Source organism: Oratosquilla oratoria, chromosome 11 (genome assembly GCF_046742065.1).
Source record: "Oratosquilla oratoria isolate Oo_2021 chromosome 11, ASM4674206v1, whole genome shotgun sequence".
NCBI lineage: Eukaryota > Metazoa > Arthropoda > Malacostraca > Stomatopoda > Squillidae > Oratosquilla > Oratosquilla oratoria.
The window spans coordinates 45,312,774-45,330,561 of NC_134787.1; the positions used below are offsets into that span (position 1 = coordinate 45,312,774).

Sequence of the window (17,788 nt, forward strand, 5' to 3'; positions counted from 1 at the left end):
ATATATATATATATATACATTATATAGTATGTATATATATATATATATGTATTATATATATGTTATGTATATATATATATATATATATATATACACACATATATATATATACACACATATATACAGTACTACCTCACATTAACGGACTAAATGGGGGGTAACGGTGTCCGTTGATGTGAATAATCCGTTGATTTGGAGTGGTTTTTGTGTGGCATAGTGATTGCACAGCACTAAACAACAGCACCAAAAATACAGAAAACACAGCGAAAACACTGCAAACACAGCTAATTAACGTCCATTAATGAGAGGTAGTGTGTATATATATATATATATATATATATATATATATTTACATTTACACACACTGGGCTCATGCATAGCTCCCCTTCCTGTAAAATACAACTAGGTAAATACACACTGGGCTCATGCAGTTATATATATATATATATATATATATATGCAAAAGTGACCACTAGGAAAGAGAACCTAAACAAAGTAAATTGTTTTTCTATACTACATCTTCAGTCCAAAGTACATAAGAAACAGGGATTACAACAGTATATATATATGCATCCATAGAGGAATGCAGGAAGTTTATTTGGTAGTAGGCCATTCCCACTTGGACCCCCAAGAATGATTTAGGAGATGACACAGACATTTGGGTAGACCCCCAGGAGACAGATGGGCGCATCTTGGGGACACAAGAAACCACTTAAGGTTTAGGTATTACACTCCTAATGATTTACATATTTGTTGACACAAAAGTTATCCATACATTTACTATACATACACCAAGGGCTTTTTCCCCCATATAAGGTAGGTAGCTAATGTCAAAGATATAAATCCACACCCACCCAATAAATCCCTACATACTCCACTCCTATTCACCACCCCTCCCTCTCTCCCTCTTTCCTTGACTCCTCCTGGATGACTTGTCATCCTTGTATCTCACCCATTGCCCTGGGTCAACAGCAATATAGCAAGATATAGCACATCCACAGCAAGGCTGCTTCATTAAACTGGTGACCCACCCTCTCCATCCCTGCATATAGGAAAAAAGATGGGGAGAACTCCTCTCAGAATTGATCAAAATATCATTCACACATACTCAGTCAATCCCCCTTCCATTTCCCACCCACCCCTTCCATGCATCACAACATCATCCATACACAACCATTCTCCACTCACCCCTATCGTCTGTCTTCTACCTTCCTTCCTCAACAGACATTCCCCTGTTTCCCAGTGCCCCTTTCACCCCATCCATCCATCTCATCCTTGGTTGCCCCCTCATGTTCACTTGATCCATCTCTGCCCACACTTCTTTTTTCACTCATTACATGTACACCATAGTTTACATAAATTGGATAACTTATGTGTCTGTCATTTCCTACATTACTCTTGGGAGTCCCCAGATGGGACCAGCATCTTCCCAAATAACCTTTCTGCATTCTTCAATGGATGCACATACGCATTTTGGTAATCCTTTTCCATGTACTTTGCTCTGAAGGTGTAATAAATGAAAGTGCTTTGCATTGTTTAATTTCTTTTTCCCAGTGTTTCATATATATGTATATATATATATATATTTATATATGTGTGTGTGTGTGTGAGTAAAATGCAGTATAACCACAGGAGAAGGGAAACTTGTAGACAGTAAGTACTTTCGTATATTACATCTTCAGACTAAATGAAATAGATACAGAGTTGTGTTTAAATGTAAGTATCAGGTAGCAACTGTGGGGGGGGGGAGACAATACAATGTGGGATGGGGGGATGACCTTACCCTGTTGACCTGACCAACACATAAGGTTCAGTCTGGTGGAAACATTTTGGTCACCATTTGGGTTACCAATTTATCACATTTAAGATGTCTATAGCTTAAGTTTATATTTTTATAAAAGTGCCTAAATTTGAGCAGGATTCTATTATATTTTTTGTAGGCTTTTTCCTTTGGCTAAAATTGTTGCCTTAGGCCAGTCAATATGATGGTTGTATAATGCTTTGTGTTGAAATAATGCATTATTTTCCTGGGCAGATCTCACACTATAGAGGTAAGGTCATCCCCCCTTCCTGCATTGTATTGTCTCCCCCTTTCCCCCTACAGTTGCTACCTGATAATTACATTTAAATGCAACTCTGTATCTCTTTCATTTAGTCTGAAGATGTAATGTATGAAAGTACTTACTGTCAACAAGTTTCCCTTCCCCTGTGGTTATTTTGCATATATGTGTATATATATATATATATATATATATATATATATATATATATTCATAGTTTTATATTAGGGGCTTTGGGGAAGAGGGGAATGTCTGTTGAGGAAGGAAGGGAGAGGACGGAAGACAGAGGTGAGTGGAGAATGGTTGTATATGGATGATGTGACTGCATGAGGAGGTATGGGCGGGGGGGGGGGGTAGTATGTGTGAGTAAATTTTGACGCAGCCCGAAGGGATTTCTCCCCGTCCTCGCCTTTTATGCAAAGGGGGACGGAGAGGGGGGGTCGCCGATTAAATGAAGCGGCCTTGCTGTGGATGTACTGTGTCTTGCGACACTGATTCTGACCCAGGGCGGTGGGCAGGGTGCAGGGATGACCCGTCATCCAGGAGGTGCTCAGATGAGAGGAAGGGTGGGAGGGGTGTGGAGTGTATTTAGGGATGAAATGGGTGGGAGTGTTTTTGTGCCTTTCCCTTTTTGGCTACCTCCCTTGGAAGGGGGAAAAAGCCTTGGTATATGTATGTATCTTAGGGGAAAGGGAGGTACGCTTGTAGTGTCACATCTCCGTATCTTGCCGTGTCTAAATTGTTCTTAAATTTGTTTAAAGTTTTTGCACACACAATTGTTTTGTTTGTTCCATACATCCAACACTCTGTAGGGAAAGCCATTCTCTGTGAGTTCTCTTCTGTAATTGCCCATTTTGAGCTTCCTTCCATGTCCCCTTGTATTTCTCGTATCCCAATTTAGTAAGTCTTATCAAGGACTTCCATACCTCTCATGATTCTGTTGATTGTCAAGAAGTCTCCTCTTTCTCTTCTTTGTTCCAGGGTTGGTAACTCTAGTTTTGACAATCTCGCTTTGTTTGACAGTTCTGAAAGTGAGGATGACAGGAGGAAATGGAAGGGTAGTGAGTGGTGGGATGATGAAACAAAGAAGGTTGTAGAAGAGAAGAAACAAACATTCACACATTTGGTTACAAAATAGGACAAGAAAAATATATGAGAGGTACAAAGAGAATAAATGCATAAGATAAAGGAGTCAAAAAGGAGAGCAGATGTGAAATGGGGTAAGAGTATGACAATTTTTTTAAAGTAATAAAAAATGTTTTTTGGGATGAAATTAAGATGGGAAAGGGAGCCGAATCAAGTAGAGAAGAAGGGTAAAAGGTGTAGATGGAGAGATGATAATAGAAGAGACGGCAGTAAGAGGAAGATGGTCAGAGTATTTTGTGGAGTTGCTAAATGTGAAGGAGGATGGGGAGGTAAAGGTAGTTGCAGTGGGAAGCACCAAGAAAATGGCAGAGATGAATGAGGAAAATATAAGAGAAATAATGAAAGATAGGTGGAAGCAGTTATTAAAATGATGAGAGCAGGTTAGGCACCTGGGTTGGATGAGTGTCATGAGGAGTGTCTAAAAAAATGAGGTACAGTGATTGTTGATTGGCTGGTGAGGTTGTTTAATGTTTGTCTAAAAGAGGGTAGAGTGCTGGAGGAGTGCCTCTATAGAAGGGAGGTGCAGTAATGGTCAATAAAAATGGCTTCTATTGGAGGACATGGATTTGAACTGACGTTGACTAAGAAGATTACTTAAAGACACCTGTGGAAGATTGAATGAAAACAAGTCTGGCTGCACTAACAACAGATTTTTAGCCTAGGGAATAAGGGTACAGGAATGAGAAAATTAGGTAAAGTAGATAGACTAAGGAAAAAAGTGAATTTAACTTAAAAGCTAAGATAAGAGGGAGGGTGGAGGGGTGTGGAGTGTATTCAGGGATAGAATGGGTGGGAATGATTTTATGCCTTTTCCTTTTTGGCTACCTCCCTTATAAGGGGGACACAACAACAACAATATCAACAAAATTCCTGGCAAGCAGAGTATGCAGAATTTCATTGAACAAGTACCTTTCAAAAACCAGAGTACTATGAAAAGAAAAGAAAATCTTCCCCATCAGATACTCTATTATCATTAGTATTCAGTCCCCATTTTGCATGAGAAGATCATTGATGGTCATGTTTAGTGAGTTTCACAAAGTAGAAACATGCAATACCACAGTGACTTGTAACAGTCCTTGAGCCCTTCAATAGATCTCTCTGGGAAGAAACTGTAGTCTCTTGTTTGTGTTGTGTAAGTGTGGGATGGTTATCATGCCAACACCTTACAATAGGAGGAGAGTAGCAGTTACCAATTATCAGCTCTCCTTATATGAAAAAGAGGAAATGCAGTTGAAATTAAGAACAAAATTGGGCATGGTCTGGAGACAGAATGTCAGCCCTTTGGAGTTATGTATTTTGGTGTAGATGAAGGTGCTGATTGTTTTTGAAGATGGGTAGCAGGGACTATTCTCTAATGGCCAAATTCCAGGACCACCAGTCACAGGTACACATTATTTGCCCTTTGGTTTGTATTGTGTCACTGATAACCAGGGTTTTCATCCTTTGGAAAGTATGTGTAGTGAGGACATGAGTGCTTTGATTGGTAAGATTGTATAATGTGTGTCAAAGGGAAGGAAGTATCTTGATGGATTGGATGCTTCCATGTACAATACCATTACACAAGGGAAAAGAAACAATTGTGAGTGTGGCAGCATTAGAAAGATCAATCATTTGACTGCATTTTGTGAGATTGATGGGCATGTATTTTAACGTCTTCAGTTAGAGTAAAATTCTTTTGTGCAGCATAGGATGCTTATGTATGATGATTCGACAATGCATCACAATACTCGCATTATAAAATATAAAGTCACTACTGATTTACTTGTTCCCTCTCACTCGGAGTAATGATAAACACAGAAAATGTGATCAAGCCAGTTCACAGAATTTGGTTGTCACTCAACTACAGCAACAAAATAGATATAATCAGGACACCAATGTCAGCATCCTCATGTACTTGGCCACATGATGCCTATGCAGGCATCATCATAAGGAAGAGGTTAAGAAGATTAGGAATAGAATGAATAGGAAGGGTCACCATGTAAATGAAGAGGCCCTGCTGTGGATGTGCTCTGTCTTGCTGCATTGCCTCTGACTTGGAAGTGGACAGGAGACAGGGATGCCACTTCATCTACAAAGAGCTAAGATGAGAGAGGGTGTGGGTTGGGAGTGGGTGCATGACTTGGTTGGCTCTCTCTTATAATGGGGAAGAAGCCCTTGGTATATAGATTGTAGATCAGGTGTATATCATATTATTATTAATTTATTTATTTTATTTATTTATTTATTTATTTTTTATTATTATTATTATTTTTTTTTTTTCCTCTTCCTCACCCCCCTTGGTACAGAGTACTTCCAGATATTTCTTTGGTGTTGCTGGAGTGAATATGTATAAATCATAGTTCTGTGAAATTCAGTCCATGCCAGTTACTAGCATAATTCATGAGTATCAACTCCAGCTATGTGGGCATGTAGTAAGTTTTCCTGATGTTGACCCAATTACAGGGTTATCTATACAAGAGAATACCCTGAGAGGAGACAACACAGAGGGAGCACCTACAGAACTCATGGCCAAGGCAAGTTGACCATTCCTGACAAAAGCTGTTGGGAATGGGAAGGTGGCTGCATGGAAGCTTGCTTGGAGAAATCGTGGGGACTGGCATTGGCATCTGAGGTGGTGTGGGCATATGGAGAAGAATGAGGGGTTGAAAACAAAAGAGGATGGAGTTTACTTTTGAAGAGGACTAAGAATGAGATGGATGATTGGGTGAAGGAGACTGGATGCATGTGGAATGTCTGGAGAATGGAAGTTAAATTAGATATTGTAAATGAAGTGCAGTGTTTTGTGAGTGATGTGTTTTCCATTTATATTACTTTATCACAAATATTTTATTGCCTTTTATGGGGGCATTACAGAAACGGTGATTCATATTGGGATTTTGTTTCACCAGGAATGAGCTACTTCCCAACATTGAACACATTCCCTAGTTACATAATGGTCCACATTAAAAAGAAGGGAAAAAAAGTGTCAACAGAACCACATGAGCAATACACAATGAATTGTTACTTTGCATTTCTTGCCTTCACATCTCACTGTCTGTATATGTTCACAGATATATGATATACCCTTCAAAATTTTTACATATATACCAAAGGCTTTTTTTCTCCCTTACAAAGGTGGCCTTTATTTATATGTATATATATATATATATATATATATATATATACACATGTATATATATATATATATACACACATATGTATATATATATATATATATATACACACATATGTATATATATATATATATATACATATGTGTGTGTGTGTATATATATATATTAAATGATGCAGTATGACACTCCGGTATGTTGATCAAACTTCAGACAATTTTTCCAAAAGTTTTTGCAAAATTGTTAAAAATGTTAAATATTTAGCATACTGACATCCTTAACTCCTAGAATACAATGATGCCTATGTAGGCATCGTGAGGGGTGAGTGAGTATATGAGGATGCTGGTGTAAGTGTCCTGATTATATTCATTTTTGTAGTTGTAGTTGAGTGACCCCATATTCTGTGAACAGTGATCACATTTTCTGTGGTTATAAATGTTCTTTGTGAAAGAGAATGAGTATAACAGTGGTAACTTTATATTTTATAATAAAACACATGTGATGCAGCGTTGTACATCAGGAAACCAAATGTGCATGTGAGTGTTTGACTCATTGAAGAGGTTATGGCTAGAAGTACCGGTACAATAGAGCCCATAACAAAAACAACTTTGTAGGGGTGGGAAGGTAAGTCATAGTAGCCTAGCTCAAGAGTTCAGAGACCTAGTGCCTGCTCATTTGGGCAAAATATTGGGAAGAGAGTATGCTCTTCAATCAACCAATGAGTATGTGGTTTGGGTTGTATATAAACTAATCAGTACATAATGAAAAATTATTACTGAATAATTATAATGAGAATTGATATGTGTGAGAATTACAGCTGTTGTTATGAAGTGCCTGTTCATCTGTAATCCATAAACATGGTGTTCATATATTTCACTTTAACTTGCTGGATATTATGCATTATATATATATATATATATATATACTGGCAGATAGGGTTCTTATGGAAGATTATTGGGATGGTTTGGGCACTTGGAAAGAATGAGTGAAGAAAGTTTAACAAAAAGTGGGGAAAGCATAGTTGAGTGGAATGAACTTGAGGGGATGACTGAAGAGATGAATGGATGAGGTGATAGGGACTTTTAAATGAGGGGAATATCTGTTGAGTAGGGAATGGAGAAGGCATGGGGTAGGGATGAGAGGAGAATAGCTGTGAATGGATGATATTTTGATGCAGCCCAAAAGGGATTTATTCCTGTCTTTGCTATTTTCTGCATGAGGGGAGGAGGGAGGGTTGCCATGTAAGTGCTGTGGTTGTGCTGTGTATATTTTGAGTATATGCATATGTATGTAATGATTTTTACTTCTGTTTTCAATGACTGGAAACCCACAGAACCACATTAGCAAGCAGTGGTTAGATTCATAGTTGATAATGATAAAACATGCCCATAAGAGGCTGTTGTATTAGTGTGGATCAGAGTCTATCATTCCCTAGACTGTATGGCCAAGCAGTCTCCCTGAGGAACACTACAGCTGGAATAGGGTTTTCCCACAAGTCCTTTATAGTGTATATTGTGTTGTTGGCTTGCGTGGTTGTGTATAATGCAGTCTTCCATAATGTGGTGTATAATATGGAGTGAAGTGTTACATCCTGAACAGTTACCTGCGATGTAGTAATCTAGCCTCTTTTGGTAGCATCGAAGGGCTTGATGGTGGTTACACCACAGCCTGGCCAGGTGGACTGTCCTTTCAGGGGAGAGAGGTTTCAGAGGGATGGATATCAGGGGGTCTGGGATACAGCAATCTATTGCTTTTCAGTTTTTTGATGGAGCAGTGATATAGCTATTAATATGCTTCTGGACTATGGTGTCTAGTGGTCGTAGAAAAGAAGAGAATATTTGTGTGTGATATAGGCATTTGGGTGTTGTTTTAATGTTTTTTGGTGTGTGTGGGTATTTGCTATGTAGTGTTGTGGATGTGCAGTGTTTGCCAGTGATATCCAGGTGATCCTTGACCTTGAGGACTTTTGATTCATGGTGTAAATGGTCTGTAGGTGCTATATTGGTGCAGCCTGTAATTTTCTTTAGGGCTTTGTTTTGTAAAGTCACTACCTAGTTGTATTATACGGAAAGTGAGCTATGCTCGTGGTGACCCGTCTTTGTATCTCTCAGCATCAAGTTTTTTCTTAAAATCTTGAATAGTGTTTGCACACGCTGTTTCTTTGTCTAATTTGTTCTAAGTATTTATCACTCTGTGTGGGAAGCTCTCTTTTTTTTATCTCTTCTGTAATTATCTCTTTTAGTTTCTTTTTGTGTCTTCTTTTTCCATTGTCCCATTTCAATAAATCATTCTTATCTAAGATTTCCATTCCCTTCATAATTCTATAGATAGTAGGTCTCCTCTTTTCTTTCTTTGTTCCAGAGTTGGTGCCAGTTTTGTTGTTGCTCTTTGTATTCTACTTTTTTTTATATTATTTTTGGTACTGGGTGTCCATATTGTTGCTGCGTACTCAAGTTTTGGTCTTATTAGTGTAGTTAATTTATATATATATATAATTTCCTCGTTCAAATAGGCAAATGCCACTTTTATTGACCTCAATAAATTGTAGGTTTCTCTGACTATTTTATTAACCTCTTCACTCCGGGGCACATCGCACGTCTGGCAGCATTAGCTGCCAGACGTGCGATGTTGCGTCATAATAATCACATTATAAAAAATAAAGTCTGTGCTCAATTGTTCGTTCTCTTTCACCTGTGTATTTTGATAACCATAGAAAATTGATAAAGCCAGTTTAGAGAGAATGGAGATTATGTAGGTATGACTACAATAAATATAATCAAGATACCGATGTCGGCATCATCGAGTACCCACTTGCTCCTCATGCCGCCTACATAGGCGTCACCGTATGGAAGTGGTTAATATGCTTATCCGGTGTCATGTCTTTGCTGATCATCACTCCAAGGTCTTTTTCCGAGTTTACTTTTTGACCTCTTCTTCACCAATTCTATAATCTCTTGATATTCTATTTTTACTTTTTCCAAATTCCATTATACTACATTTCTTGATATTGAATTTCACTTCCCACTTTTGAGTCCATTTCCAGATCTTGTCCAAGTCTTGTTGTAATGAGTTGCAATCCTCCTCCATTCTTACTTTCTTTAGTATTTTTGTGTTGTCTGCAAAGAAATTCATATAACACTCTACTCCTTCATCCATGTCATTTATGTGTATGGTACACCACTTTTCATTTCTTCCCAATTTGAGAATTTATCTCTAATTACTACTCTCTTTTTCCTCCCAGTCAGGAAGTCTTTCATCCATTCCAATAATTTTCCTCTGATGCGACCTATTGACTTTATCAAATGCCTTTAGTAGGTCCAGAAAGGCACAGTCTGCCCAGCCATCTCTTTTGTATTATGTATATTAATCTTGAGTAGAAGCAGATCAAGTTTGTTGTATTTACGTAGTTGTAATATACGGGAGGGGAGCTATGCTCGTGGTGACCAGTCTTTGTATCTCTCCGCATCAAGTTTTATCTTAAAATCTTGTATAGTGTTAGCACATACTGTTTTGTTGTCTAATTTGTTCCATGTATTTATCGCTCTGTGTGGGAAACTGTTCCTTTTCAAGTTTTTTCTATAACTATCCTTTTTCAATTTTTTTCCGTGTCCTCTTGTTTTACCGTTGTCCCACATTAATAGGTTGTTCCTGTCTAAAACTTCCATTCCTTTCATTATTCTGTATATAGTTAGCAAATCTCCTCTTTCTCTTCTTTGTTCTAGAGTTGGTAGGTTCAATTTGGATAGTCTTTGCTCATATGTTAGTTCGGCGAGTGTCGGTGCTAGTTTTGTTGTCGCTCTTTTTAATCTTTCTAGTTTCTTAATATTCTTTTTGGTACTGGGTGTCCAAAGTGATGCTGCGTACTCGAGTTTTGGTCTTATTAGTGTAGTAAGTATTTTCCTTATCATTTCTTTGTCCATATAGGTAAATGCCACTTTGATTGCTCTCAATAAGTTGTACGTTTCTCCGAACATCTTGTTTATATGCTTATCTGGTTTCATGTCCTTTCCAATCATCACTCCAAGATCTTTTTCAAAGTTTGTTTTATTTATTTTTTCTTCCCCAATTCTGTAATCTTTTGATATTCTATTTTTACTCCTTCCAAATTCCATTATGCTGCATTTTTTAATATTGAATTTTACTTCCCATTTTTGAGTCCAATTCCATATTGTGTCCAGATCTTGTTGCAATGAGTTGCAGTCCTCTTCCGTTTTTACCTTCTTAAGTAATTTTGCATCATCTGCAAAAAAATTTATATAGCACTCCACGCCTTCATTCATGTCATTAATGTATACAGCGAACATGATCGGTGCCAGTACTGATCCTTGCGGGACCCCGCTTTTTACTTCTTCCCAGTTGGAGAATTTTTCTCTAATTACAACTCTTACATGATCTTCCTTGTCTGAATCCAAATTGATTTGGATTCAGTATAGTTTTTTCTTCCAAATGTTTAACTCGTCTATTTTTGATGACCTTTTCGTAAATTTTTGCTACTGTGCTTGTCAGGGAGACCGGTCTGTAATTTGATGGGTTTTCCTTGTTTCCTCCCTTATAAATCGGTACAATGTTTGCATTCTTCCAGTCCTGTGGCACTTTTCTTTCTTTAAGTGAGAATTTAATTAGATTGTATATTTTATCTGTTAATTCCTCCATGCATTCTTTCAGTATGCAATTTGCAATTCCGTCTGGACCATGTGATTTTCTGATATCAAGGGTGTCATGGTTTGTCTTAGTGAGGTTACAGGCCTGTGTTGTGCTGCTCACATAATTCATCACTGAGTGTATGCATTGTGTACTGTTTTTCTTTTCTTTCTTTCCCCAAATGTTGTTCCTGGAATTGATTCAGTGTGTTAAGTCTAGGTGTGCAGCAGAGTAAGGAATATTCAAACAATTGTCAGGTATGATTGTATAGTGGTAGTACACCTAGGTCTCTTAATTCAATACTTGCTAACTGCCACTTTTGTGGATGTTTAGGTCCAGGACATAAACCCATTATGGGAATTGGCCAGCACAGAAAATGCCACCAATTCCCAAAGTTGATGCCGTAGGCCCAAATGTCTGCATAAGTGGCAGTTGGCAAGTATCGGATTAAGAGACCTAGGTGTGTTTCCAATGTAGCCTTTTTACAAGTCACCTCTCCACAACAAATGCAGAGCACAACATAAAATCTCACACCTGTGCATATGACCAAACAATATTAGCAGAGGGAGGGGCCTGCTGTGGCTCAGTGGTAATACATGTGTCTGGTAACTGCATGGGGATTTCGGCATTTGTTTGAATCCTGGCCATAGTGCAGAGGTTAGGAAGGGCATCCGCTATGAGTAATGGTTCCTGACCACTACTCATCTCAGACTTCCTGTTGGTATCATCATTGCAGTGGCATACTGTGGACACTGTCTCTTGCATTCACATAAGAACTATTGAGGACCACCTGCAAAGTTGAGATATGAGTAGTTACCCACCCCACAAACCATGAAAAGAAAAAATTATGATAATAGTAATAATAATAGCAGAGTACTTCATGTGGGGGTGGGGGGAGGGGGCATCCCAAAATTAAAATTTTATTTCGCCATGCTAAAATTGTGGCTGGAACAAAACAGAATGCATCCCATCATCAGTGATATTGCTTACTTTAGACTACCATTAACCCCTGTGGTATAATGACGCCTACGTAGGCGTCATGAGGCCTGAGTGGGTATATGAGGATACCAGTATTGGCATCTTAATTATATTTATTTTGTTGTTGTAGCTGAGTAACCCCCATATTCTGTAAATGGGTCTGATCTTATTTTCTGTAGTTATTATTATTCAGAGTGAAAGAGAATGAGCAATACAGCTGTAACTTTTATATTTTATAATGCAAGTATTGTGGTGCATTGTTGAATCATTGTACACCAGGCAGCTGATGTTGCCCGCAAGAATTTGACTCGTATTGAAGAGGTTAATCAAAGAAATATCCCACAGTTTACTATTTGTCAGATTAAATGGCCTCCTTCTCCTGGACAGTCGATCCATCATCCGTAATCTTTCTTGCAGGAGACTTATGGCTCCCAAATAACCCTTCACAGTCTCTGGGCAAACAAAAGTCCTTGAATACTGGGCCTCACATTGGTACATTCATAACCTGCTTGCATATCAGATTCCTGACATTGTAGACAAAATTAACATGTAGGTCAATATACATAACATAAATACGAACATATATTTACATCCAGATGCAGGATTTGGACAGAGCAAGGAAATACCAATCAGTGTATTCAAATATCTAAAAGAACTTTACTTAACAATGCATTCACAGCATGGTACCAGTCAATCAAGAAAACAAACAGATGGCCTACAAACAACACAAAATAAAGCATTTAGAATAATAACTGGCTGCACTAAGAAAACCCCAGATTAACATCTCTTAAAAATCAAGAGCCTTCCCATAGGGCACCACATAAGATTGGCAGGCACACAGTTCTATGCAAGAACCCTTGAACTCTCCCCACCCTTGCCACCATATTACAAGTAGTGCATGAGGGAGAAGGTGAATAAAGAAATAATGATAATAATCCAAGGACACTACTCAAACATCTACAATCACCTGCTCTAAGCACCCCAGAGCACATACATACATACATACAAAAGTGTGCAAAGCAAATACTCCAAATTCTCTACTTCATACTACCTCAGACTTCAGTCCAACTTAGAAATCATTCCCAGACAAGTAAGAACCACACACTAGTACAATTGTGCACAAATCACCACCCCCACATTAAAACTGTACCAACATAGGTATGGCTACGGAATCTAACAGTCCAAGTTGCAGCCACCACATGGAAGACACTGGGGATCTCAATCTGCTAAGCTATATTCTCACCCTAACCAGGCAATACCACAAAATCTTTACTCTGACTTAGGGGCTGAACCAGTGGCCACGGACCAAGTATCTCATTTAATAGAGAATGGCTCAGTGGATTGATTGATAGAGACTTACACATAGTCATGCACAAATACCAATTTCTTCACAGCAATTATTCCTTAGTTTTATGATTTTGTTGTGTGCTAACTTTTTGGGCTGGAAAACTGTAATATCAAAACATGATTATCACTTTATCATAATAACTTGTCCTCCATGAATTGAAGTTATTAATATATGAAGTTATTCTATCAGAAATGTATAATTTCCATAATTTGTATGATAACAATGTAAAAATGTAATATGCAAGTTGTAATAACTTACTAGTGAATTATATTAGTATAAATATGAAAAATGTAATGGTGATGGTTTTATGAAGATAGGAGTTTGTTTTCATGTTCCATTATTCTTTTGTCTATAAATTGATCTAACCCTTCCCTTAGTCATTCATTTTTATTTTTTTTATTTAATCATTGCCAGTTAGTAGTGATTAATATATATATATATATATATATATATTGCCATGTGAAGGAAACACTTTGCAAAGTGGGCCAATACTTTGCCAACTGTATCTAGTTTGTATGGGTTTATATGGTTGTATTTACAATATACAGTGTATATGATTTATTACAGTAATCCATACATTCTCATGCAGTAACCATAAACAAGCAGAAGCAATATTACCGCACAGCCTTTTTGTCCGCTTCATGTACAGTTTTACTGTGAGGACACTAGCTTTTTATATACCAGACAGTACTTAACTTTTTATTGCCTTCAGGCTGTATTTATCTTCAAGGCACCCTCTCGGTAATGAAGTATCTTGGTTAAATGTATCCATATCAGGCAGTGGTAAAAATTTTATTTGTTTCTTGTGTCACCACTGATAAGGGTAGGGATAATTAACTTGCAGGGAATAGAAAATATACAAGCATTCAATTTTACATACGAAGATTGAGAAGCACTAGTTTGTGATGTAAGCAGCCAATTGAATCCAACTTGTGACATTAAGGTATGCTTTTTTATTAAATACAGAAAGTCCATAGTTTATCAATAATCATTTAGGGAACTGTTGAGAAATTTATAATTTTGCCATGAAATTCAATATCTGAAATAAAATTCTTGTTTATTTATTACTTTTTCTTTATTTATTTTGTTTAAATTAAACATGAAAGAAAACTATAATTTATTTTTCCTGGAAATGTATTACTGAGGTCCCTCCTTTGCAGTTTTACAAGCAGTGTGTTAGGCTGTTGGTCTGATGAGGGATTCAGCATGACTCTGTACTTTGGCCTTTAGCTCTTGATATTCTGGTTCATGTTAAAAGTGTTCCCAATAGACTTCAGTCTATGTCCATTTCATTCATATTCAAAGTCAAAACCATTTTCATGAAAAAAAGAGGGAGGTGCTTGACCATCTGGGCACATGATTGAAGTTTTGCTATTTTTAGTTGAGGGCTTCCTTTGTGCTTCAGATATGTACTCTATTGAATAGTCGTAATGATGAAACAGGGTTTCATCACAAGTGATGACTATCCACAAATCCATGATCCTGCCTCAGCCTGCTCTTCCACTGCTGACAGGTCATGACGCGATGGGCTTGCAGGTCGTGGGAAAGCAAGGCTGGGACCCTTCACGCTACAGCTTTCTAGCAGCCGAGAATATAGTGAGTAATCAAATGGGGCTTTGCCACACTAATGTTCATTTCAAGAGCAATCTGTCAGACTCTTGATGGTCCTTGACAATGGCATTAGTATAGGCTTGAATTATCTTCGATGTTAATGGTGGATATACATCATGAATATGGCTCATCTTAATCTGTTTTTGAGTTATTCGAAGTACCTTTGCCCTTCAAAAAGTCAGCTATTTTGGGTTCCAGATTGAGTATTCAGATGATGCTGTAGGAAAAATAATAATTGTTGCTACAAGTTTCACTGACTGGAAACCTGTTGCCCCACTTTGGTTGTCAACAGTCCTCTGGCCTCCCATAGATCTCTCCAGAAAGGAACATTTGTATTTTATTTGTGTGAGACTGTTTCTTTGTCACTGGCTTGTAGTAGGACAAGGAGGAGCAGTTACCATTTGTCAGATCTTGTGTGAAAAAGAGGAAATATAAAGTTAATAGATCCTTGATCTAGTCCAGAGACTGAGTGTCAGCTCCTCATGGATGCACCTCCATATGGAGATGATGATGTTGCCAAGTTCTGAAGACAGGGTTGGGAGATCATTCTGTCTTTCTTGTAAGATTATAACTTGCAGGTAATTGTCATTGATCCCAAAGCTTAGAAAATTTTATCATTGTCACTAAAAACTCAGAACTTGACTTGTACTGGTATTTGATAGTAGAACTTCACATCTACCACAGTTTCCTTGTGGGAGAGAACCATGGTTGTTCTGAACTGTCCTCTAGCAATCATGTTTTATGACTGAAATTAGTTCACTTCCTTAATTAAGAGACATCTCATTTTCACAAATAGGTAATGCATATTGAAATGACCTTTTAGGACGAAAACTTTGTATCATGTAACAAATGCCAAAAGTTATTATTCTTTAACCAACAGAAAAGATTGTTTAGTAGCATTTGCAGCTCGTTACCAGATCATATTCTACACCTAAGCTAAACATTGATGATTGAACAGTGTACCATTGGTGCACATTATTTGGTTATTCTTTTCTTATGATTGTATTGACACTTTCAAGGTAAGCACCTCAGGACGAGAGAATCATATGAGAGGTAAAAAGGAAAGAAAAGAGAAATAAAAGCTATGACAAAAGAGGCAAAGAGGAGAGATGTGAAATGGGGTAAGAGTATGACAAAATTTTGAAAGTAATAAAAAGATGTTTTGGAAAGAAATTAAGAGAGTAAGAGGAGGAATCAAGTAGAGAAGAAAAGATGGAGAGATAATAATGAAAGAGATGGCAGTAAGAGTATTTGAGGGGGTTGCTAAATGTGAAGGAGGATACGGAGGTAAAGGTAGTTGCAGTGGGAAGCACTAAGAAAATGACAGTGATGAGTGAGGTAAATGGAGAAATAAGGAAAGATGAAGTGAAAGTGCAGATAAGACACCTGGGTTGATTGTTATGCAGAATGTCAAAAAAGGGAGGTACAGTGATGGTGGACTGGCTGGTGAGGTTATTTAATGTTTCTTTAAAAGAGGGTAGAGTACTGGAGGAATGCCTGTATAGTTTCACTTTACAAGGAAAAGAGGGACAAGTGTGAGTAGTAATTTCAGGGGGATTGGGATCAGTTTATTAAATGTAGTTGGGAAGGCTTATGGGAGGGTTTTGATTGAGAGGATAAGGAGAAAAATAGAGGGAGTAATTGGTGAGGAACAGTGTGGGATTAGGACAGGTAGGGGTTGCATTGATCAGATTTTTGTGGCAAGAAAGATATGTGAGAAAGCTTTAAGAAAAGGTAAGAATATTTTGGGCCTTTATGGATTTGGAGAAATTAAGACAAGGAGGAGTTGAATACACAGAGGAAATAGAAATGGCGGAAATTATGAACAGGCATTTTAAATCAGTGTTTACAAGGGAGAATATACAACCGGAAGAGATCGAATGGAAGGAGAAAGTCCCCCCTATGAAAGAAATAGAAGTAACAAAGAATGAAATAATGAAACACTTGAGTAATCTTGATGTTAGAAAATTGCATGGACCAGATGAAATAGCAAACTGGATTTTGAAAGAATGCAGAAATGAACTGGCAGACAAAATACATAGCATAATAAATAGTTCCTTGAAAGAAGGAAAAGTTCCAGAAGATTGGAAAAAAGCAAATATAATACCTATATATAAAAGGAGGAAATAAAGAAGACCCTAACAACTATAGACCAGTCTCTAACAAGTACAATAGCAAAAATTTGTGAAAGAATTATCAAAAGTAAATGGGTAAAATATTTAGAAAAAAACAGCGTGCTAAATCCAAGGCAATTTGGATTCAGAGAAGGACGATCATGCGTCACTAATTTAATATGTTTCTGTTCAAGGCTAATAGATATAATACAAGAAAGAGATGGATGGGCTGATTGTGCATTTCTAGACCTAAAAAAATGTTTTTGACAAAGTACCACATAAGAAGTTGCTTAAGAAATTAGAAACTGAAGGAGGAATACAGGGCAAACTGCTTAAATGGATGGAAGACTTTTTGTAAGAAAGAAAAATGAGAGTAGTGATAAGAGACAAACACTCAAAATGGGATGACGTAATAAGCGGTGTTCCACAAGGAACAGTTCTGGGCCCAATAATGTTTGCTATATATATTAATGATATGGATGAAGAAATTGAAAGTTATATGAGCTTCTTTGCAGATGATGCAAAACTATTAAAAAAAAGTGAACACGGAAGAAGATTGTGAGTCACTACAGAGTGATCTAAATAAAGTATGGGAATGGAGTAGGAAGTGGGAGATGGAGTTCAACACTAAGAAGTGTAGTATAATGGAATTTGGAAAAAACAAAAACAGAATATCAGGATCATATAAATTGGGAGAAGAAGGAATAAAAAAGTAGAAAATGAGAAGGACCTGGGAGTCATTGTTATGAATAATATGTCACCTGAGAAACATATAAATAA

The 17,788-nt window shown here is 37.4% G+C and overlaps 1 protein-coding gene across 15 annotated transcripts in view; it reads left to right on the plus strand.

Annotated features, from left to right (window-relative positions):
* The window catches only part of MTA1-like (metastasis associated 1-like), a 302,424-nt gene that overhangs the window by 229,830 nt on the left and 54,806 nt on the right, over positions 1-17,788 (plus strand). For 8 of the 15 annotated variants that reach the window (XM_076192744.1, XM_076192745.1, XM_076192734.1 and 5 more), the window contains one exon: positions 14,797-14,879. The exons of 6 other annotated variants lie outside the window; for them this stretch is intronic. In XM_076192744.1, the coding sequence (XP_076048859.1) occupies positions 14,797-14,879 (83 nt within the window). Of the gene's footprint in view, positions 1-5,648; positions 5,744-14,796; positions 14,880-17,788 lie in introns of those variants that run through there. One more of the 15 variants, XM_076192746.1, reaches the window with a different exon arrangement.